The sequence below is a fragment of the Molothrus ater genome, chromosome 1 (genome assembly GCF_012460135.2).
Source record: "Molothrus ater isolate BHLD 08-10-18 breed brown headed cowbird chromosome 1, BPBGC_Mater_1.1, whole genome shotgun sequence".
NCBI lineage: Eukaryota > Metazoa > Chordata > Aves > Passeriformes > Icteridae > Molothrus > Molothrus ater.
In genome coordinates, this window is record NC_050478.2 from 51,768,690 (window position 1) to 51,784,506 (window position 15,817).

The 15,817-nt window shown below is 43.5% G+C and overlaps 1 protein-coding gene across 1 annotated transcript in view; it reads left to right on the forward strand.

Moving 5' to 3' along the window:
* Positions 1 to 2,314: 2,314 nt before the first annotated feature.
* TPK1 (thiamin pyrophosphokinase 1) overlaps positions 2,315 to 15,817 on the forward strand; it is a 304,393-nt gene continuing 290,890 nt past the window's right edge. The window contains 1 exon segment of the mRNA XM_036407049.2: positions 2,315 to 2,662. Within this exon segment, the coding sequence (XP_036262942.1) occupies positions 2,620 to 2,662 (43 nt within the window). The 5' untranslated portion in view covers positions 2,315 to 2,619.

Here is a 15,817-nt window from a genome sequence, read left to right on the forward strand (position 1 = left end):
TGCATAAGAACCTGCTTATCAGCAACTCTTTGTAACAGATGGTACCCCCTCAAGAGCGACTAAAAAAAAAAATATATAACAGAGACACGGAAAGATACTGAAGAAGAAAAACAAGCTATCCTGGAGAAGGTTTAATAGTATTACTAGGCAACTGAAAAGTGCCTGTCAAAATTGAAAGGAAGCAGGGTGGGGAGACAGAGTGGAAGAGAATATAATTAAGAAGAGGAGAGCATTGGCCAACTGCATGGTAGCCCCCACATGGTCTCCATTCTTGGAAAAGACAGCAAGCAGCTTCTTCCTAATGCTGTTTGTTTTTAACCAGCTTGAAGAAGGACGCTGAGATGATACCAATGTCCTAAGAGCCTTTGAAGTTCAAGTCCTCAATAGAAGAGGAATTTTTAATTTTAAATGGCACAAAAGCGTAACATTTTTTATTTCTATAGTGTAAACAACAGTAATCTTTTGATGCCCTTAATATCTTTTCCTTTTTTCCCAATAATTTCTCATTTCTCTCATTGCCAAGGCATGAACGCCTCCAATACTTCTAAATTTCTATCAGTCTTTGTGGACCAGAATTGCTTATACAATATAGTCTCTTATAGGTGGCAGGGCAGCTTATCTGAAAGGTCCAAGCAAAGGTTTGGTGCTTGTACTGTTAAACCAAAGGTACACCCACAGTCAAAGTGGTAACCACAGAATCCTGGAATGGTATGGCTTGGAATGGACCTTCAAGGTCATCTAGATCATTTCAATCCCCCTTTGATGAGCAGGGACACCTTCTACTAGGCCAGGCTGCTCAGAGCCCCATCCAGCCTGGCCTTGAACACTCCCGGAGCTGGGGCATCCACAACTGCTCTGGGCAACCTATTCCAGTGCCCCACCACACTGTAAATCCATAAAGGGTTTCTTCCTAATATCCAATCTAAACCTGCCCTGTTTCAGGTTGGAACCACTCCCCCTGGTCCTAAAAATGTGGCCCAAATTAGCCCACCACTGAAGTCACTCAAATCATGTTGATCTGAGTGTGAAGTTCAGACTAACAAGACGGACTGAGGAGTGGGCTGACATGTTGGTCCCATTTCCCTTCGATTTGACAGGAAACCCTCACTGACAGGAAACCACATAATTAGTAGGTTGGAAAATACCCCTGTGAGCATCCAGCCCACGGACCTCGCTGACGCTTTCTCCAGGATCAGGAGACCTTGTCCTCCCGTCTCGTCCCCCCCAGGGCGCAGGGCACGTCCGGACAGCGGCACGGCGGCGCCGAGCGGGGCTCTGCGGAGTCCCCCGGCCGCTCCGAGCCGGGCTGCCGGGGTGGTGGACAGACGGACGGACAGATGGAAGGGATGGAGGGAAGGAGGAGGGAGACATGGAGGGAGGGAGCGGCGCTCCTCTGCTGCCCTCTGCTGCGGGGCCCCGCGACGCTGCGCTCCCTCCGGTTCCCGGGAGAGCTCAGCTCCGTGCGGCCGGGAGCCGAGAACGCCGCTGGGGGCGAGGCCATGCCGCGCTGTCCCTGATGGAGCGGCTCAAGAGGGGTACCTGCGGGGACAAAGGCCGCTCCAGGAGGTGGAAATACATTATTGACACATTTGAGGGGTCAAAACTTGCCCCACTATGCTCCCAGAGCAAACTGAAATTTAGCAGTGTTGTCCATTTTATGCCTGAAGATGATTAACGCCCCAATTAAGAGTTCTGAGCGAGGAGAAACTACGAATTTGACGAGTTTTGTGATGTTATTGAAATGATATTAATTGAAACTTAAGCAGCACCTAGGAGTACCGCATCATTCTGGGCGAGCTGGAAGGACACAGGCGGGGACAGCAGAGCCGGGATGCTGCCAGCCCTCCGGCACGGCATTCCCTGCATCCCGAGGGCGCCGGCACACAGGCGGCATGCGAAGCCATGACCACTCATGGCAGTTTTTATTTCCGTCCAGTTTCCATGGGCTGAAAGCCATTTGAGGACTTTCCCTCCGAGCAAAGCGCTCGGTACAGCGCCGCAGGTACGCGAGGCTCTTCCCGGCCTCCCGAGCGTCGCTGTATCGGGGTCGGCACTGCTCAGGTGCCCAGGGAGCCTGGGTACTGCTCCGCTCGCTCCCTGTCCCCTCCCTGGCGCTGCTGTCCCCGTCCCTGACGCTTCCCGCTCCTCTCTCCCGTTCCCGCCTCAGGCGCGCACCGGCGCTGCTGGGGGCGGAGGTCTCCCTTAGCCCCGCCCCTTCAGCGCAGGCCCATAGGGCCCCTCTGCTGCCAATCAACGTGTCCAGCCTTTCCTTCCCGCTGCTGGCCGAGCAACGGATTGGGGCGGCCATCGATTCCCTCGGCTTGTCCTGCCGCCCCGGTGCCAGGCACATCCCGGTCCCGGTCCCAATCATATCCCGGTGGCGGTGCCTGGTCCTGGTCCTGGCCGGGGGATGTAGGAGGACGCGCGGCCGAAGGTATCCGGGCAGCGCCGCCGCCTGTCGCCTGCAAGGGCGGGCGCAGCCGCCGCCGCGGCCGTGTGGCTGTAGGCGTTCCCCGGGGAGACCGGGAAGGGGCACGGCTGCTCCCCGCCTGGCCCCCCGCCGCCGGTCCCGCCCTGCTCTCCGTGCCTTTGGCGTGTGCCTGCCCGTGCCGCGAGGCCATGGAGCGCGCGTTCACGCCGCTGGAATGCCTCCTGCCCGCCGGTACGGTACCTCCCGCCCCAGCGCGCCCGGCAGCAGAGGGAGGCAGGGAGGGAGGGAGGCAGGGAGGGAGGGGAGCGGGGCGGCCGCGCCTCCCGCCCCGAGCCTGCCTCCCGCCCCGAGCCTGCCTCCGCCGCCCAGCCGAGCCCCCCGAGCTGCGGAACAGCGCCGTGTGTCCGCCCCCCTCAGGCTGAGTGTTGGGCTCAGTACAGCGGCTTGGTACCGTGTTAACTCGCTCTGGAGTCCAAACTGTCATTTAAACCCCGAGCCCTCCGGGTTCAGTCGGTGCTTTCCGGTTTGCTGCCGCCTTTTCTCGGCTTGGCCGGGCAGAGCGCTGCGGTGTCGCCTGTCTGTCCCGTATCTCCTGGCTGTCCCCTCGGGCAAGGGGTCCCCGGCTTGGCATCCATCCCCCGAGTGCCTTTGGCTCCCCGCCTCCTGCCCTGTGCTTTGCCCTAGAGCCACCCTTGCCCCCTGCCTTGCCCTTCAGCTCTGCACCGCAGACCTCTGAGGTCTGTATTCAGGGTTTTCCCAAGGTATCCAACAGTATTGTGGTTTTGATGCTATTCTTGAGACCCGAGAGGTGAGCTTTATTAATTTGCATCATTAACCTTATTACGTGTCTAAAGGATGGAGTGCCTGTAATAAGCACAGACTTATCCAAGAGCTTGTACACATTTTGGAGTAGGCACCTCTTCTTCACTCTGTGTTTACACAGAGTCTGATTCAGTAGGGTCCAATTTGTTGTTCAGTGACACAATTAAAAAAAGTAAATATTTTTATGTTTCTATAACGTGACTTTAAAGCTGCATAAAAATCTTTTTGGCATAGCAGCTGAATTCTAACTGACACTGCTCTTTTCTACTCTGTTGTGGCACAGACACCAGCTGCTGCATTGAGGTAACTGTTGTTATTTATTTACTTGTAAGATCTGTAGGAAGGGCAGAGTTTAACAGAATGCACACTTTCAACAATTCAGTAAATTTTTACAGCTAGCATTTTAAAAGCATGTTTAAATTCATTTCACTGTGATACATTTTTTTAAGTCATGCTTCACTCTGATTCTTAAAAACTGCAGGATATGGTTAAAACTACTATCAGGTAAAGCTGCACTTAAGGTATTCTTGCCAGAAATGTGTATTTGACAGTGTGTGGATGTGGACTTTGAGACACACTGTTGGGAGGAAAGAGGGAATGAACACGTAGGTGAGATTTTAATGGTGAACTTTGATTCATTGTGACATGATGTCCTCTTGTATACAATAAGTGATTATTAAGTATGTAATAAGGCCAAGCAAAAAGCTGCCTTTAGTTGATAAGAGGACTGGAGGGCTTGCCCTGTGAGGACAGGCTGACAAAATTGGGCCTTTCAGACTGGAGAAGAGGTTGCTGTGAGGTCGTGTGGAGACCTCATAGCAAGTGCCCAGTATCTGAAGGGGCCTATGGGGAAGCCAGAGAGGAACTCTCCATCCAGAGCTGTAGTGATAGGACAAGGAGTAATGGGCTCAAATTCAAAGAGGAAAAATTTAGGTTATCAATATTAGGTAGAAATTCTTTACTGTGAGGGTGGTGAGACACTGGAACAGGTTGCCCAGAGAGGCTGTGGATGCCCCAACCCTGACACTGTTCAAGACCAGGTTGGAAAAGGCGTCAAGCAACCTGATTTAGTGGGTGGTCTCCCTATCCACAGCAGGGAAGATTGGAACTAGGTAATCTGTAAGGTCCATTCCAACCCCTTAACATCTTATAATTCTATAAATTTGTCCCTGTGGAAGTACCAGCATTGCTGTTTGTATTATAAGCTAGTTGGCTTTGGTAGACATTGCAGAATGATAGGGCTACCATATGTCGTCAGTTTCCAGGAGTTGCCTGTCTTTTTCTTTGGTTATGTCTGGTTGGATTTGAAGGTTGGAGATGTTTGTTCAGTTTTCTTGTGGCCCATGGCCTTCTCATACCACAGGGTCCAGCTGGATGTAAAGAAGCCTGCTTCTCTGAAAGAAAAGTCTGCTGCTTGCCTACAGATCAGTTGGTTATACAGGCTGTGCCTGTAAAATGCACAGTGGTACTTCATCAGGATCCTTGTCATCATTACAGACATTCATTACCAACTGAATTAGCCTGCTCAAAGTATTCAATGCTGAGCAGATTTATTTGGCAATTCCACCGTTTAAACTCTGGTATCCTGCTTGGGGAACTCAGAAATAAGGTTTTCAAAATCGGATAGCTAAAATGAGCCTCCCAATTTCTTCTGGAGAAAGTAGCTGCCAGTAGGTCCTCCATAGGAAGGGATAGGATTAAATACCTATCCCAATGTTTGCTTCATTGGGATAGGTATTTAAGTGTCCAAATAGTACAAAGCTAATCAATGAAGAGCATGGCACTTCTTAGAAGCTAAACATGAGCTTACAAAATAAACCCTTTTGAGGCCATTGAAGTACTCTGGGCCTTGCCCCTTTCCTTCAATACTAGAAATAGTGTTGTGTATAGCAATATGTGACTGTGTTTATGGTGGGGACACTGTGAAAGATTCATCAGCTGTGTTTGAAAATTATTAATTACTGTGTTTCTCTTTTTGAAGTTGTTCAGAAATTACTCTTTTATTGATACAGGATGGAGTAAAACACTCTCGGGTTTTAGAACATTATAATATTAGATAATAATATTAGATACCCGAATATAATATTAGATACCCGAATTGGTATTTATATAATATTAGATACCCGAATTGGTATTTCAGGGCCACGTATGCCTTGGTAATTTTAGTCAGTGTAGTTAGAATGAGTTCTTAGGTTGTACATCTCTCTCTATCTCACCTGATTGATGTTCAAGTAGTAGATATTTGAGAACTGCTGTGCTAACTAAAATGCTCAGGGACTTTGAACATTATTCAGTCAAACAGCTGGAGCACAGTTGAAATCACCATACTACAGTTAGAACACAGTGCTGTGGACTTTAGAACTATGTTGATTTGCTCAACATAGTTCAGAATGGGTAACAAGATAGAATTTAAAGTGGGATTGAGCCTAAATTTATGTCTTGCACATTAAAAAAAAATATTTTTAAAGGAAATCTTTAAAAAGTCTCACAGAAGGCTTCACCACAGAGATCTGTACGCTGAGTGAAAGGGTCAGGCAGAAGCTCCACAGGCAAGGCTCTTGTAGAAGGCTCATAATGATGTCACACTACAGCCTGTGAGTTCATGACAAGAGTAGCTTTGTTTATCTGGAGCACCCTTTGACAGACTCGACATTTCCCTCCCGCTGTTTGTACCCTTCTCTTGCACTGTCATTGCCTCCTGCTGCTTGTCCCAGACTGTGCTGCAGGCACTTCTGCAGAGAGACAAGTGTTTCTAATTTATTATTTTAATACCATGAACTTTGGGAGCTGAGTGTGCTGTGCTTGTGACTGCTTAACAGTGGAAGTACTGTAGCATCCTCTAATAAGGTTGGCCCTGAATACCACTTGAGATTTTGAGAAGGGCAGAGTGCCAGTTTGCCAGGATGTATTTTCTCACAGGGAACATTTTACATTGCCTGCCGCAGCATGGTCTGGATTCTTGCTCATCTCCAGATGTGATTAATCGTTCCTTGCCTTGCCCAGTCCTTAAAGTGTGGCTCAGTATTGGTTTTATCAAGTGGAGTGATGCAGAAGGAGAGTATCTTCCTCAGTTTATAATCCAACAGCTCCCAATGTGAGTGTGTTGCCTTGTAGAGGTGGAGGGGCTGCAAAGAAGTGGCAAATCTTATTTATCCCTCTGCTCTCTTCTGTGCCTTGCTGAGGGTATGTTGGAGCTGAGCTTGCTCTGAGTGACAGGGAGCCTGTGCTACCAGTGAAAGTTGGTTTCCCTGTCCCCAGTTCTCCATGCCCTGAGTCAAATGCACTCCTGAACTACACTGTGTTCAGAACTGGTGGTTAAGATGTGGTTTGCTCAGAGGTGGGTGTGCTGCCTTTATCTCACTGAAGCAAGGTCATCTATATGCCATGAGAGACAGATCCACATAGGACAAAGACTGCTTCAGAATTATGGAGAAAATATATAGTCATCTCTTTGTGCAAAGGGACTATAAAATCCTGCATAGAATTTAAAGCAAAGAGAACAAGAGGAAGCAACAATATGCTCTGAATGCTCTTCCATCATTCTGCAAGCTTGATTGTTTCTTGCTTTACTCTATGTCTTCTGGAAATGTTACTGGCTGTAAACGAGTTACCTCTGAAAGGATTTTATCACCATATTCCTTTTAAATGCCTGGAGCTGGAACTTCTTCCTTGATGTTCCCTTTTATCTGACACTAAGGATTCAAAGTTATTTTGTGAAACAGTGACGTTTGCCATTCAGTGACTGACCTCTGGCTGGGTACACGTGCCAATGACTGTTTAAATGTCCCTTTACTAGAGCTCTGCGTGGTATCTATGGTGCGTTATCTTGCCATCTAATTCACAAAACTCTGTGATAGAAATCAAGACAGTCGTGGGGCTAGAAAATCAACCTGGTGGTGGTCTCTACTATGTTTCTGAATATTAAAGGTGTATGGAAAAGGTGTGGAGTCCCAAACTATTGGATAGCTCTACCTCTCCCTATAGGATTTGTGCCACAGCTGTTGGGTCAGGCTAGTGAAGTTTTCAGATAAATCAGGTAATTCAAAAGCTGCTACTGAATTCACTTAAACTGAAAATGTGTTAACAGGGATGTCAGTTCTTCTAAGGCTACTACTGGCATTCCTTAATAAAATTAGGAAGCACTTCCATATGGTTGTTACATTGTTCTGTCTTTTTAACTTAAATACTTTAAAAATGCTTTTTTATTTTTCTGTCAATGTTGCTGACCTACTCTTATTCTTCATTTCATTTAAGTAGCAACACCATTAATCTAGTCTAGTTACCTGAAACTCATTAGTTTGTTTTTGAAGTAGCTCTTAATATTCAGCTACTCAGAGCCTGCTAATTGCTAATCTGCTGTGCTGGGTCAGCATTTGTTTTGTAAGTATTATTGTGTAGATTACTACAGGTGCACTTATGAGTGAAATATTACAGGCAGAATGGCATTTAAAAGACACATTCATTGTTAACCTCACCACTTTCTATCAGGTCTTTGCTTTCGCTCATGGAAAGCTTTTGGAGTTATTTATATATATATATATATATATATATATATATATATATATATATATATATATATATATTAATGCTTTCTGTGCAGGTGTGTTATTTGGAATGCGGTAACAAGGCATCTTTAACCATTTTAACAAGGCACATGTAACCATTGGAGCTAATAGGAAAATGAATAGATGTTTACTTATTTTTGACTTGGTTTTGTACACACACAGGGCCACCTTTTGAAACATGTTGACTTCAGTTGCTGTTTATGTGGATGTTGGATTCTCATGTTCTGCAGTGTCTGCACTGATAGTTCCATACCTTGCAGTCATGAATAGGGCGTAGCTCTCTTTTGTGTGGGAATATGATGGTGGAGGGTTCTGAGGTCATCTCAAAAAACACAAAAAGCCAAAAAAGAAAAGAACAAACCAAAAACTAAAACAAAATCCACCTCCAAAAGGACCACAAATAAGCAGCCTAACAAAAAGAACCCCAAACTAACAAAAAATCTTCAAGACCTCATAGAGTATAAGAGCAATAATGATGTTACTGGAATTTCTGAGACAAAAACATTCATTACTGTTTGCCCAGATAGTAAAGCACCTGGATAAATTAAATTCCTTTTGGAAGGTCTTGTTATTTTCCATCAGCTGAGGCTTAAAGCTAGGGAATACACTAGCTGATCTCCTGTAGTCTTTTTTTTCTTCTTCTTTTTTCTCATCTCTCTTTTTTTTTTTTCTTTTTTTCCCTCCTGTGATTTAAGGAGGTAAGGAGATGGGAAATCCACTTGTTCCAGTCATCCAGTGTTCATGTTGTTTGTATCCAATTCCATGTATGCAGGACCACTGAAAACCATTTAAACTTGTTAGTGTTACAAGAGCAAAATATTAATCTTAAGAAGGTACAGGTAGTCAAAGAGAATAGTGGACTTTCAGCTTGTGTTTCTCCTCTGCTGTATTCTCTCAGAGATATATTGCATGTCTCTCATCAATCCTTAAAACACTACAGCAGTTTCACAGCACCTTCAGCATTATGCTATATCTGCAATCTGTGTGAATACATATATATATATATATATATATATATATATATATATATAAAAGTTAGTTATACTTTCTGGAAGTGGAAAACAGAAGAGGTTTTGTTTGTTTTTTATCCTGTTTACAAAGCTCATCTAAGTTTGATATAGGGAAAAATTGAATATGAAGCATAGAAATGAAGCGCTTTTTTTACTCAGGAGAAAACATAACACTGGTAGATTTCAGATTTTTCAAGATCCAAAATAACAAATCCCAGGCATCCTTGTGCATTTGCTTTAGGTTTGGACATCCTGAGATATTAATCGAAGCTTAATCTTTGTAGAAAATAGCTGCATCAAGAATGAAACTTAAAGTCTTAAAAAAAGCAAATGAAAAAAACCCCAAGTAAAGAAGCCACCTGAAAACAAGTTAAAGGAATAGAAGTTTCTTTTCATTAGTCAGTTCCCATCGATTAGAAGCTTTCACTTCTACTGAGTTTTAGGTTTGGATGTAAACTCAGAGGTTAGGACCTTTAAGAACAATGCTGTTAACTTTGTCCAGGGAAATTACTAGTTACAAATGTAAACATTTTTTTTTTTCTGTGTGACATAAAAATAACCATGCCAGTCTCAAAGCGCCATTGTTGAAAAATGTGGATAAAAGGAGGGGGGACACTTCTCTCCCTCTGCCTTCCAACCAAACAAAAACCCCAGATTAGCAAATAAACCAACAAACCGCAGAACCAACCCACAAATAAAATCCCAACAACCCCATAGTAAATCTTATCCAGTACAAAATGTAGTAAATCAACAGGAGAGAACTCAGATGTGTACAACCACTTTTTGGTACAGCACAGAACATTTCCTATCTCTGATTTCTACACAGAGAGAGGAATTTGCAGTGTGTCCAGCAAGGTTAATTAATTTGATCTATAGCCAAATAACTTCAAGATGGAAAAGAACTGAATATCAGTTGTCCCTTCCACCAGAGTATAGCTGAAATATAACCAGTTCTTCAGATTTTTACCTTACATTTTTTCTGTAAAATATAGCTGTGGTGAATTAGATGTGAGTTTATGGAATCAGGTTCTCCATTCCATTCAGGTCTGACCTTAAACATGAGGAATATGATTAACAGTGTTTGTGTAGTATTGCCTTTGCAAAATTAAAAAGAGAATTGAGAATTTAAAGTTTTACAGGAATGTTCTGTTAGTTAAATTTTACATAGAGAGCACACTTAGTAGCTTTTGGATTGCTTTAAATTAAATCTATTGCTGTATATCCAACAGCAGTTGAAGCTGCTGGAAGGCTTTTCCTGTAATTTCCTAGCTTTGAATTTTATTTTGAATGGCAGTTGAATTTTCACAGTGCTAGTGCTGATTCTTTGTGGCTTATGTTGATAGATTGTCTGCCAGGTTTCCTCTCTGGCAGGACAGGAGCTGGAGGGATGCATGTGTTTATCAGGCCAATTGAAATAAATAGGAAGCTGGCCAGTGAATTCAGTAGGAGCAGAACCTGTACCCTCACCATTTATTTATTTATTCTATAGTTGTGACTGGTGGTGTGGGTTTTGTTTGGCTTTATTTCTTGTTTTCTCTTACTGTAGCTCTTTTTTTGTGGTCTATCCTTTACCCCAAATTATCTGGTCAACACTGACACTGGGCAATACAGCAATAAGTGAGTAGTTAAGAAGTATTTATATGTACAGTTTTTGACCAGATTGTTCAGTGTCTTTGGTGGTAAGAACTGTCTGTGTGTCTGACAGAAGGAAGTTGGCTTAACTGCCAAAGGAAAATATGTTGATGTTACAAAACACTGGGGATTCGACTAGAAAAGCTTTGACTTCCATGACAGTGTCAGTAAGGATGTCTGTGGACTTGCTTGGTGCACACACAGCAAAGTTGTCAGGAAGGGCATTTTTTCTTCTATTTCTTGTTTCTCTTTTTTCCCCCGCAGACATAATTCACAATTATGTATTCTTTATAAGCATAAATGAAAGAGGAGAACTCAAGCATCAGTATGGGTTGGGGGCTGACCTAGTAGAGGGCAGCTCTGCTGAGAAGGACCTGGGAGTCTTGGTGGATGACAGGTTGATGATGAGCCCTTGTGGCCAGGTGAGCCAATGGTTTTGTGGGGTGCATCAGGAAGAATGTGCCCCACAGGTCAGGGGAGCTGATCCTGGCCGTCTACTCAGCCCCAGTGCTGTGTCCAGTTCTGGATCCACAGTACAAGAAAAACTGTACTACTATGGAACTACTTGTCCAGTGAAAGATGATCAGGGGTCTGAAATGTCTCTTAGAAAGAGAGACTGTGAGGGCTGGGCCTGTTTCATCTGAAGAAGAAACTAAGAGGGGATCTTATTAATGCATATAAATGTCTCAAAGTGGGGTGCCAAGAGAATGATGCCAGACTCTTTTCAGTGGCCCCCAGTGGCAAAACAAAGAGCAATGGCCATAAACTAAAACACAAGTAGCATTGAGGGTGGCAGAAACCTGGAACAGGCTTCCTGCAGAGGTTGTGAAGTCTCCCCTTTGGAGACATTCAAATTGTGTCTGGATGAGTTCCTGTGTAACCTGCTCTAGGTGACCCTCCCTTGGCAGGAGGCTTGGCCTAAATGATCTCCAGAGGTCCATTCCAACCTTAACAATTCTGTGGTTCAGCTTTCATAGAAGAAGGGTGCTGGTATGTCAATGAAATCTGTGTGTGAGATTTATTTACTTCTGTAATTATAGCTAATTTAAGTGTGGCAAGCAAAGCACTGACCCGTAGACCAGAGCTAAGGCTAAAGGTCTAGTTTTTCAGGATGAGTTAAAAGGCTCTTGGTTTGAAACTGCACCTGGGCAGTTTTTCAGCAGGTGATGTGACTTAAATCACTTAAAACATTCCTGGGGTTGACATGTGTCACAGAGTAGCTGTGAAATAAGCATCAGTCTCCAGTTGCTCCATTTTGAGACTTTTTACTCTTGATGAGAGGTATGTATGGGGAAATCCTGGAGGCTGAAGTGAGGTTTATACCAGGGAGTTTAACCTGTGCATCAGTAATGCTTACAATGCATCAAGATCTCTGTGTGCTTTAAATGTAACTGACAGCCTCTAATGCAGATACTTTGAGTTGGGTAACACTTTCATTTCAGGAAATTAGTGTTCTACAAGCTGTAGAGGGTAAAGCACAGCCTTGTGAGTGTAGCTTGTGTCCTCATATGGGCATTGTTTCCCTGTTCTCATTCTTTCCCTGTTCAGTTTATCCATATGCTTAATAAGCATCTAAGCACTGTTTTGCCATACTGTAAATCCAAAAGAGAAAACGTGTTAGAGGGCAGCTTGAGAGTCAAGCAGCTAAAGATCTGCTGCTTGGACACTTGGAGTGCCAGATGAAGTGGTGCAGTGTCTTAGCTGCTGCAGATGCCACAAAAATAGCTCTTGGGCAGTGTGTGATCACCTAATTTCATAATGAGTCAACCTGGGCACAGTGGAGGTGATTAAGCTCTGATATGAAAGTGTTTGTCTCCATATTGCCACTTCCTGCTACAAATGGAAAATTTGCCTTTCAAGTTTCCTAAAGAAGAGCTTGATTTATTATTAAAAAACACAGAAAGAAAGAAGGAAAGGGGACAATACTGAGGAAACATTTGTTAAGGGCAAGTTAATGTTTGGCTTTCTGGACTCTGCGCAGCAGTGTTCTTGAAAGGTACAGCCACAAGACTTTGCCTCAAACTGATGTAATGACTGCTGTCATGAGACCCCCTCTGGAGTACTGTGTCCAGCTCTGGTGACCCCAGAATGAGGACATGGATCTGCTGGAGTGCCACAAAGATGATCAAGGGGTTGGAACACCTCCCCTATGAAAACAGGCTGAGACCTGGGATTGTACAGCCTGGAGCAGAGAAGGCTCTGGCGCGCCTTAGAGCAACCTCTAAGCTTTCCAGTACTTCAAGGGGCCCTACAAGAGAGCTGGTGAGGGACTTTTGCCAAGGACATGTATTAAGACAAGGGGGAATGGGTTTAAAGTGAAAGAGGGTAAGTTTAGATTACATTTGAGGAGGAAACTTTTGACTGTGACAGTGGTGAGACTCTGGAATAAGATTCCCAAAAATGTTGTGAGTGCCCCATCCTTGGAGGTGTTCAAGGCTAGGTTGGATGAGGCTCTGAGTAACCTGGTCTAGTGGAATGTGTCCCTGCCCATTTCAGGAGGGCTGGAACTAGGTGATCTTTAAGGTCCTTCCAACCTCAACCCTTCTATGATTCTGTCATATAATTTTCACTGCAGATTGGTGTTATCTTCAATTCTGTCTTCTTGAGATGCTGGTGTATTCCTACTGTTATCAAGAGTGCTTTCCTATTAGCTCTGCTTTCTTTGCACAGAATCCACTGTGGGAGTGACATTTAGTACTGTATGCATGGGCTTTGAGCCTTTCTAATGACTTTGGTAACTATGAACAGAGGATTTAAATGGTCATTTTGTAGCTGTGGGAAATAAAATCACTGATACCAGATGTTCTTCCTTGAACTGACTTGTTGGTGGAGTTTTTGCTTGGAAACTATATCTCTTAGTTCTCTGTGCCTCTGTTTGCATTACTGTTCTTACGTACTGGTTAGCAGTAATGCTGCTGCTGTTTTTACCTGATTAATAGTAACAGGTTTTGTCACTTGATCTTGTGGAAGAGTTTCTTATTTTCTCTTAGTCTGCTATCCTGTCATAAGATCAAAAATTAAAGAATTTTGTTGGCACAAAAATTTAAGTCAGTAGGAAGTTTGATCCGCTGTGTAATGTTTTTGCTGTGTTTCTGTGACCATGTTTGTCTTTTATTTGTTTCTCCTCGCACCCACAGCTGCCATAGTTGTGTTGACAAAGCCCCGGGTGTACACCCAGTTACACAAAAAGCAGTTGCCACTTGGGAGGACAATAGCAGTGCTAGACAAAAGAAAAAAAAGATTCCCTTCCTTCAGTGTATACAACACTCCATGAGCAGGGTTTTCTGACAGCAACATGGACAGAGTGTGTTGTAACATGGACGTGCTTGGCGTGTCTGCTTTCACTGCAGCAGGCTGTCTTCCCTGCTGATGAAGTGTGAAGTGTGTGTGAAATTATCTGTCAGTGTCTGGCGTCCCCAGAGAGGACAGGGAGTGATGAGAGCTGGGTTGTGGCCTTGGGTACCACTCAGTGGCGAAGGCCATATGGTGCAGGAGAGGGGGCGCTTCCAAGGGGGTCACAGCAGATGTTTTGATGGCATACTTGTTGCCAAAAGCTTTGTGTCAGCCAGCTCCAGTAAGGGGGTGTTAGAGCTGTCCCAGGGGTGCACTTAAGGAGGAATGCTCCTTAGGTAACACAGTGTAGTCTGTTATTTGCATTGGATTTAGCTGTATTTTGTCAGGCAGACAAAGGTATTTATGAGATGCAGAGGTTGGACATAGGAGCCAAACAAATTCATACCTGAATCAGGTACTGATCTTTAACATGGGAAAGAATAACCAACCGTTTGATTGGTGTACCTAGAGGAACACTGATACAGAATCTGCCTAAGTCAGTTGCAACTCAGCTTGAAACCAGAATGAGTTTCAGGCTATCCTTTATACAAAAGGCTAAACTAGATTGTCACAGCAATCCTTTCTGGCCTCTTAGTCTATAAATTTGAAACACTTGGCCTGCCAAAGGAGAGACTTATTTTCCTTTCTCTTTAAGTAGAATGGACAGACTTGTGAGGAAAGACAGGAATGGGTATATCTGAGCATGGATATATCCTGCAGTATGGAGTATGAAGTGGCTAGTCATGTGAAACAGAGGAGGTGTTGGAGAATAAGGAGCAGATTTCAGAGCTCTTGCAATGCAATTCAGAAATTTAGAGGATGGTACTTCTTCCTTATATCTTGAGTAAATTGCGTTTTTCAAATGGAAAAAAACAAACCTGAAACACCCAAAAACCCTGTAATATTTTGCTATTGTTCCTAAGTATCAAGAAGAAGTTACTGCAGTAAGATTTTACTACACACTGTGCTGAATTTACTGTTGGTTACTGTGAGCTATCAAAAGCTTTGAAATTATTTCCATAGAATCTATTCTTATTTATCTATAAATATTATAATTGTGAATCCCACTAGGAGAAAAAAAAAGCTTGGATTTAGACAGTGCAATGAATAGTTATGCTAAACTTATATAACATTATGCACAACTATTCTGTTTCTTGCTGGATTTACATTTCTTGAATACATTTGCTGAAATAAATAGCTAGTTTCCTTTGAGAGCAGAGTTGGAACTGAATAAATGTAAGGCCTCCAAGTATTAACAAATGGGCTGAACTCTAAACCGGTGTAGTTATATAGCTCATATAATGTAAATTAGAAGAGTAGAGAGGAAATCTGAAGTTAATACATAGGAAGAGATAGTAATATTATGTGAGAGTTTATAAACTTCTAGTTTTGTAATCTTGTCCTTTGCTGTTTAGGTCTTTGCTTTTCTTCTTTTCCCCAAGCAGCAAATACATATGGAAAATGCACTTTTTATGATACAAATACAAGATGAAAGGAATTTTGTGACTTTTCTTGAGAGAAGGAGCTATGAAAAGAGGAGAATTTAGGAAGGAGATCCTGCTGTTCTATTCAGTGGGAGAACCTTTGCAGCTCACAGTGTATCTGTACAGAATTGTCCTATTCATAGTTTCCCCAAGAGCATTCATAACAGACCTTGGAAATATACACCAATTATATTGTGGTTGGGTAAGAAATGAATTTCAGCTATAGCAAATATGGCTGGAGTTAGAAATTTGGGGAAAAACATGTAAGTAGCGGGAAGAAGCACTGGAATACATTATTTGAGAAGATGAAGTCCCTCTTGCTAGGAGCCTGTCCTTTTTCAAGGGTACATGGAGAAGAATGAAGTAGAATCAGATAGAGAACTGATTCTACTTAGGGGCAGAAGAATAAACTAAATGTACAAAACTTCAGTGTACAAAACTGTAGAAAACTGAGATGGGAATTTAAGAATCATATCTGTAGAGGTAGAGGCAGTTACCTGTGTGCATATTGGTCTCAAAAGGGAGGACAGGACATTTCTG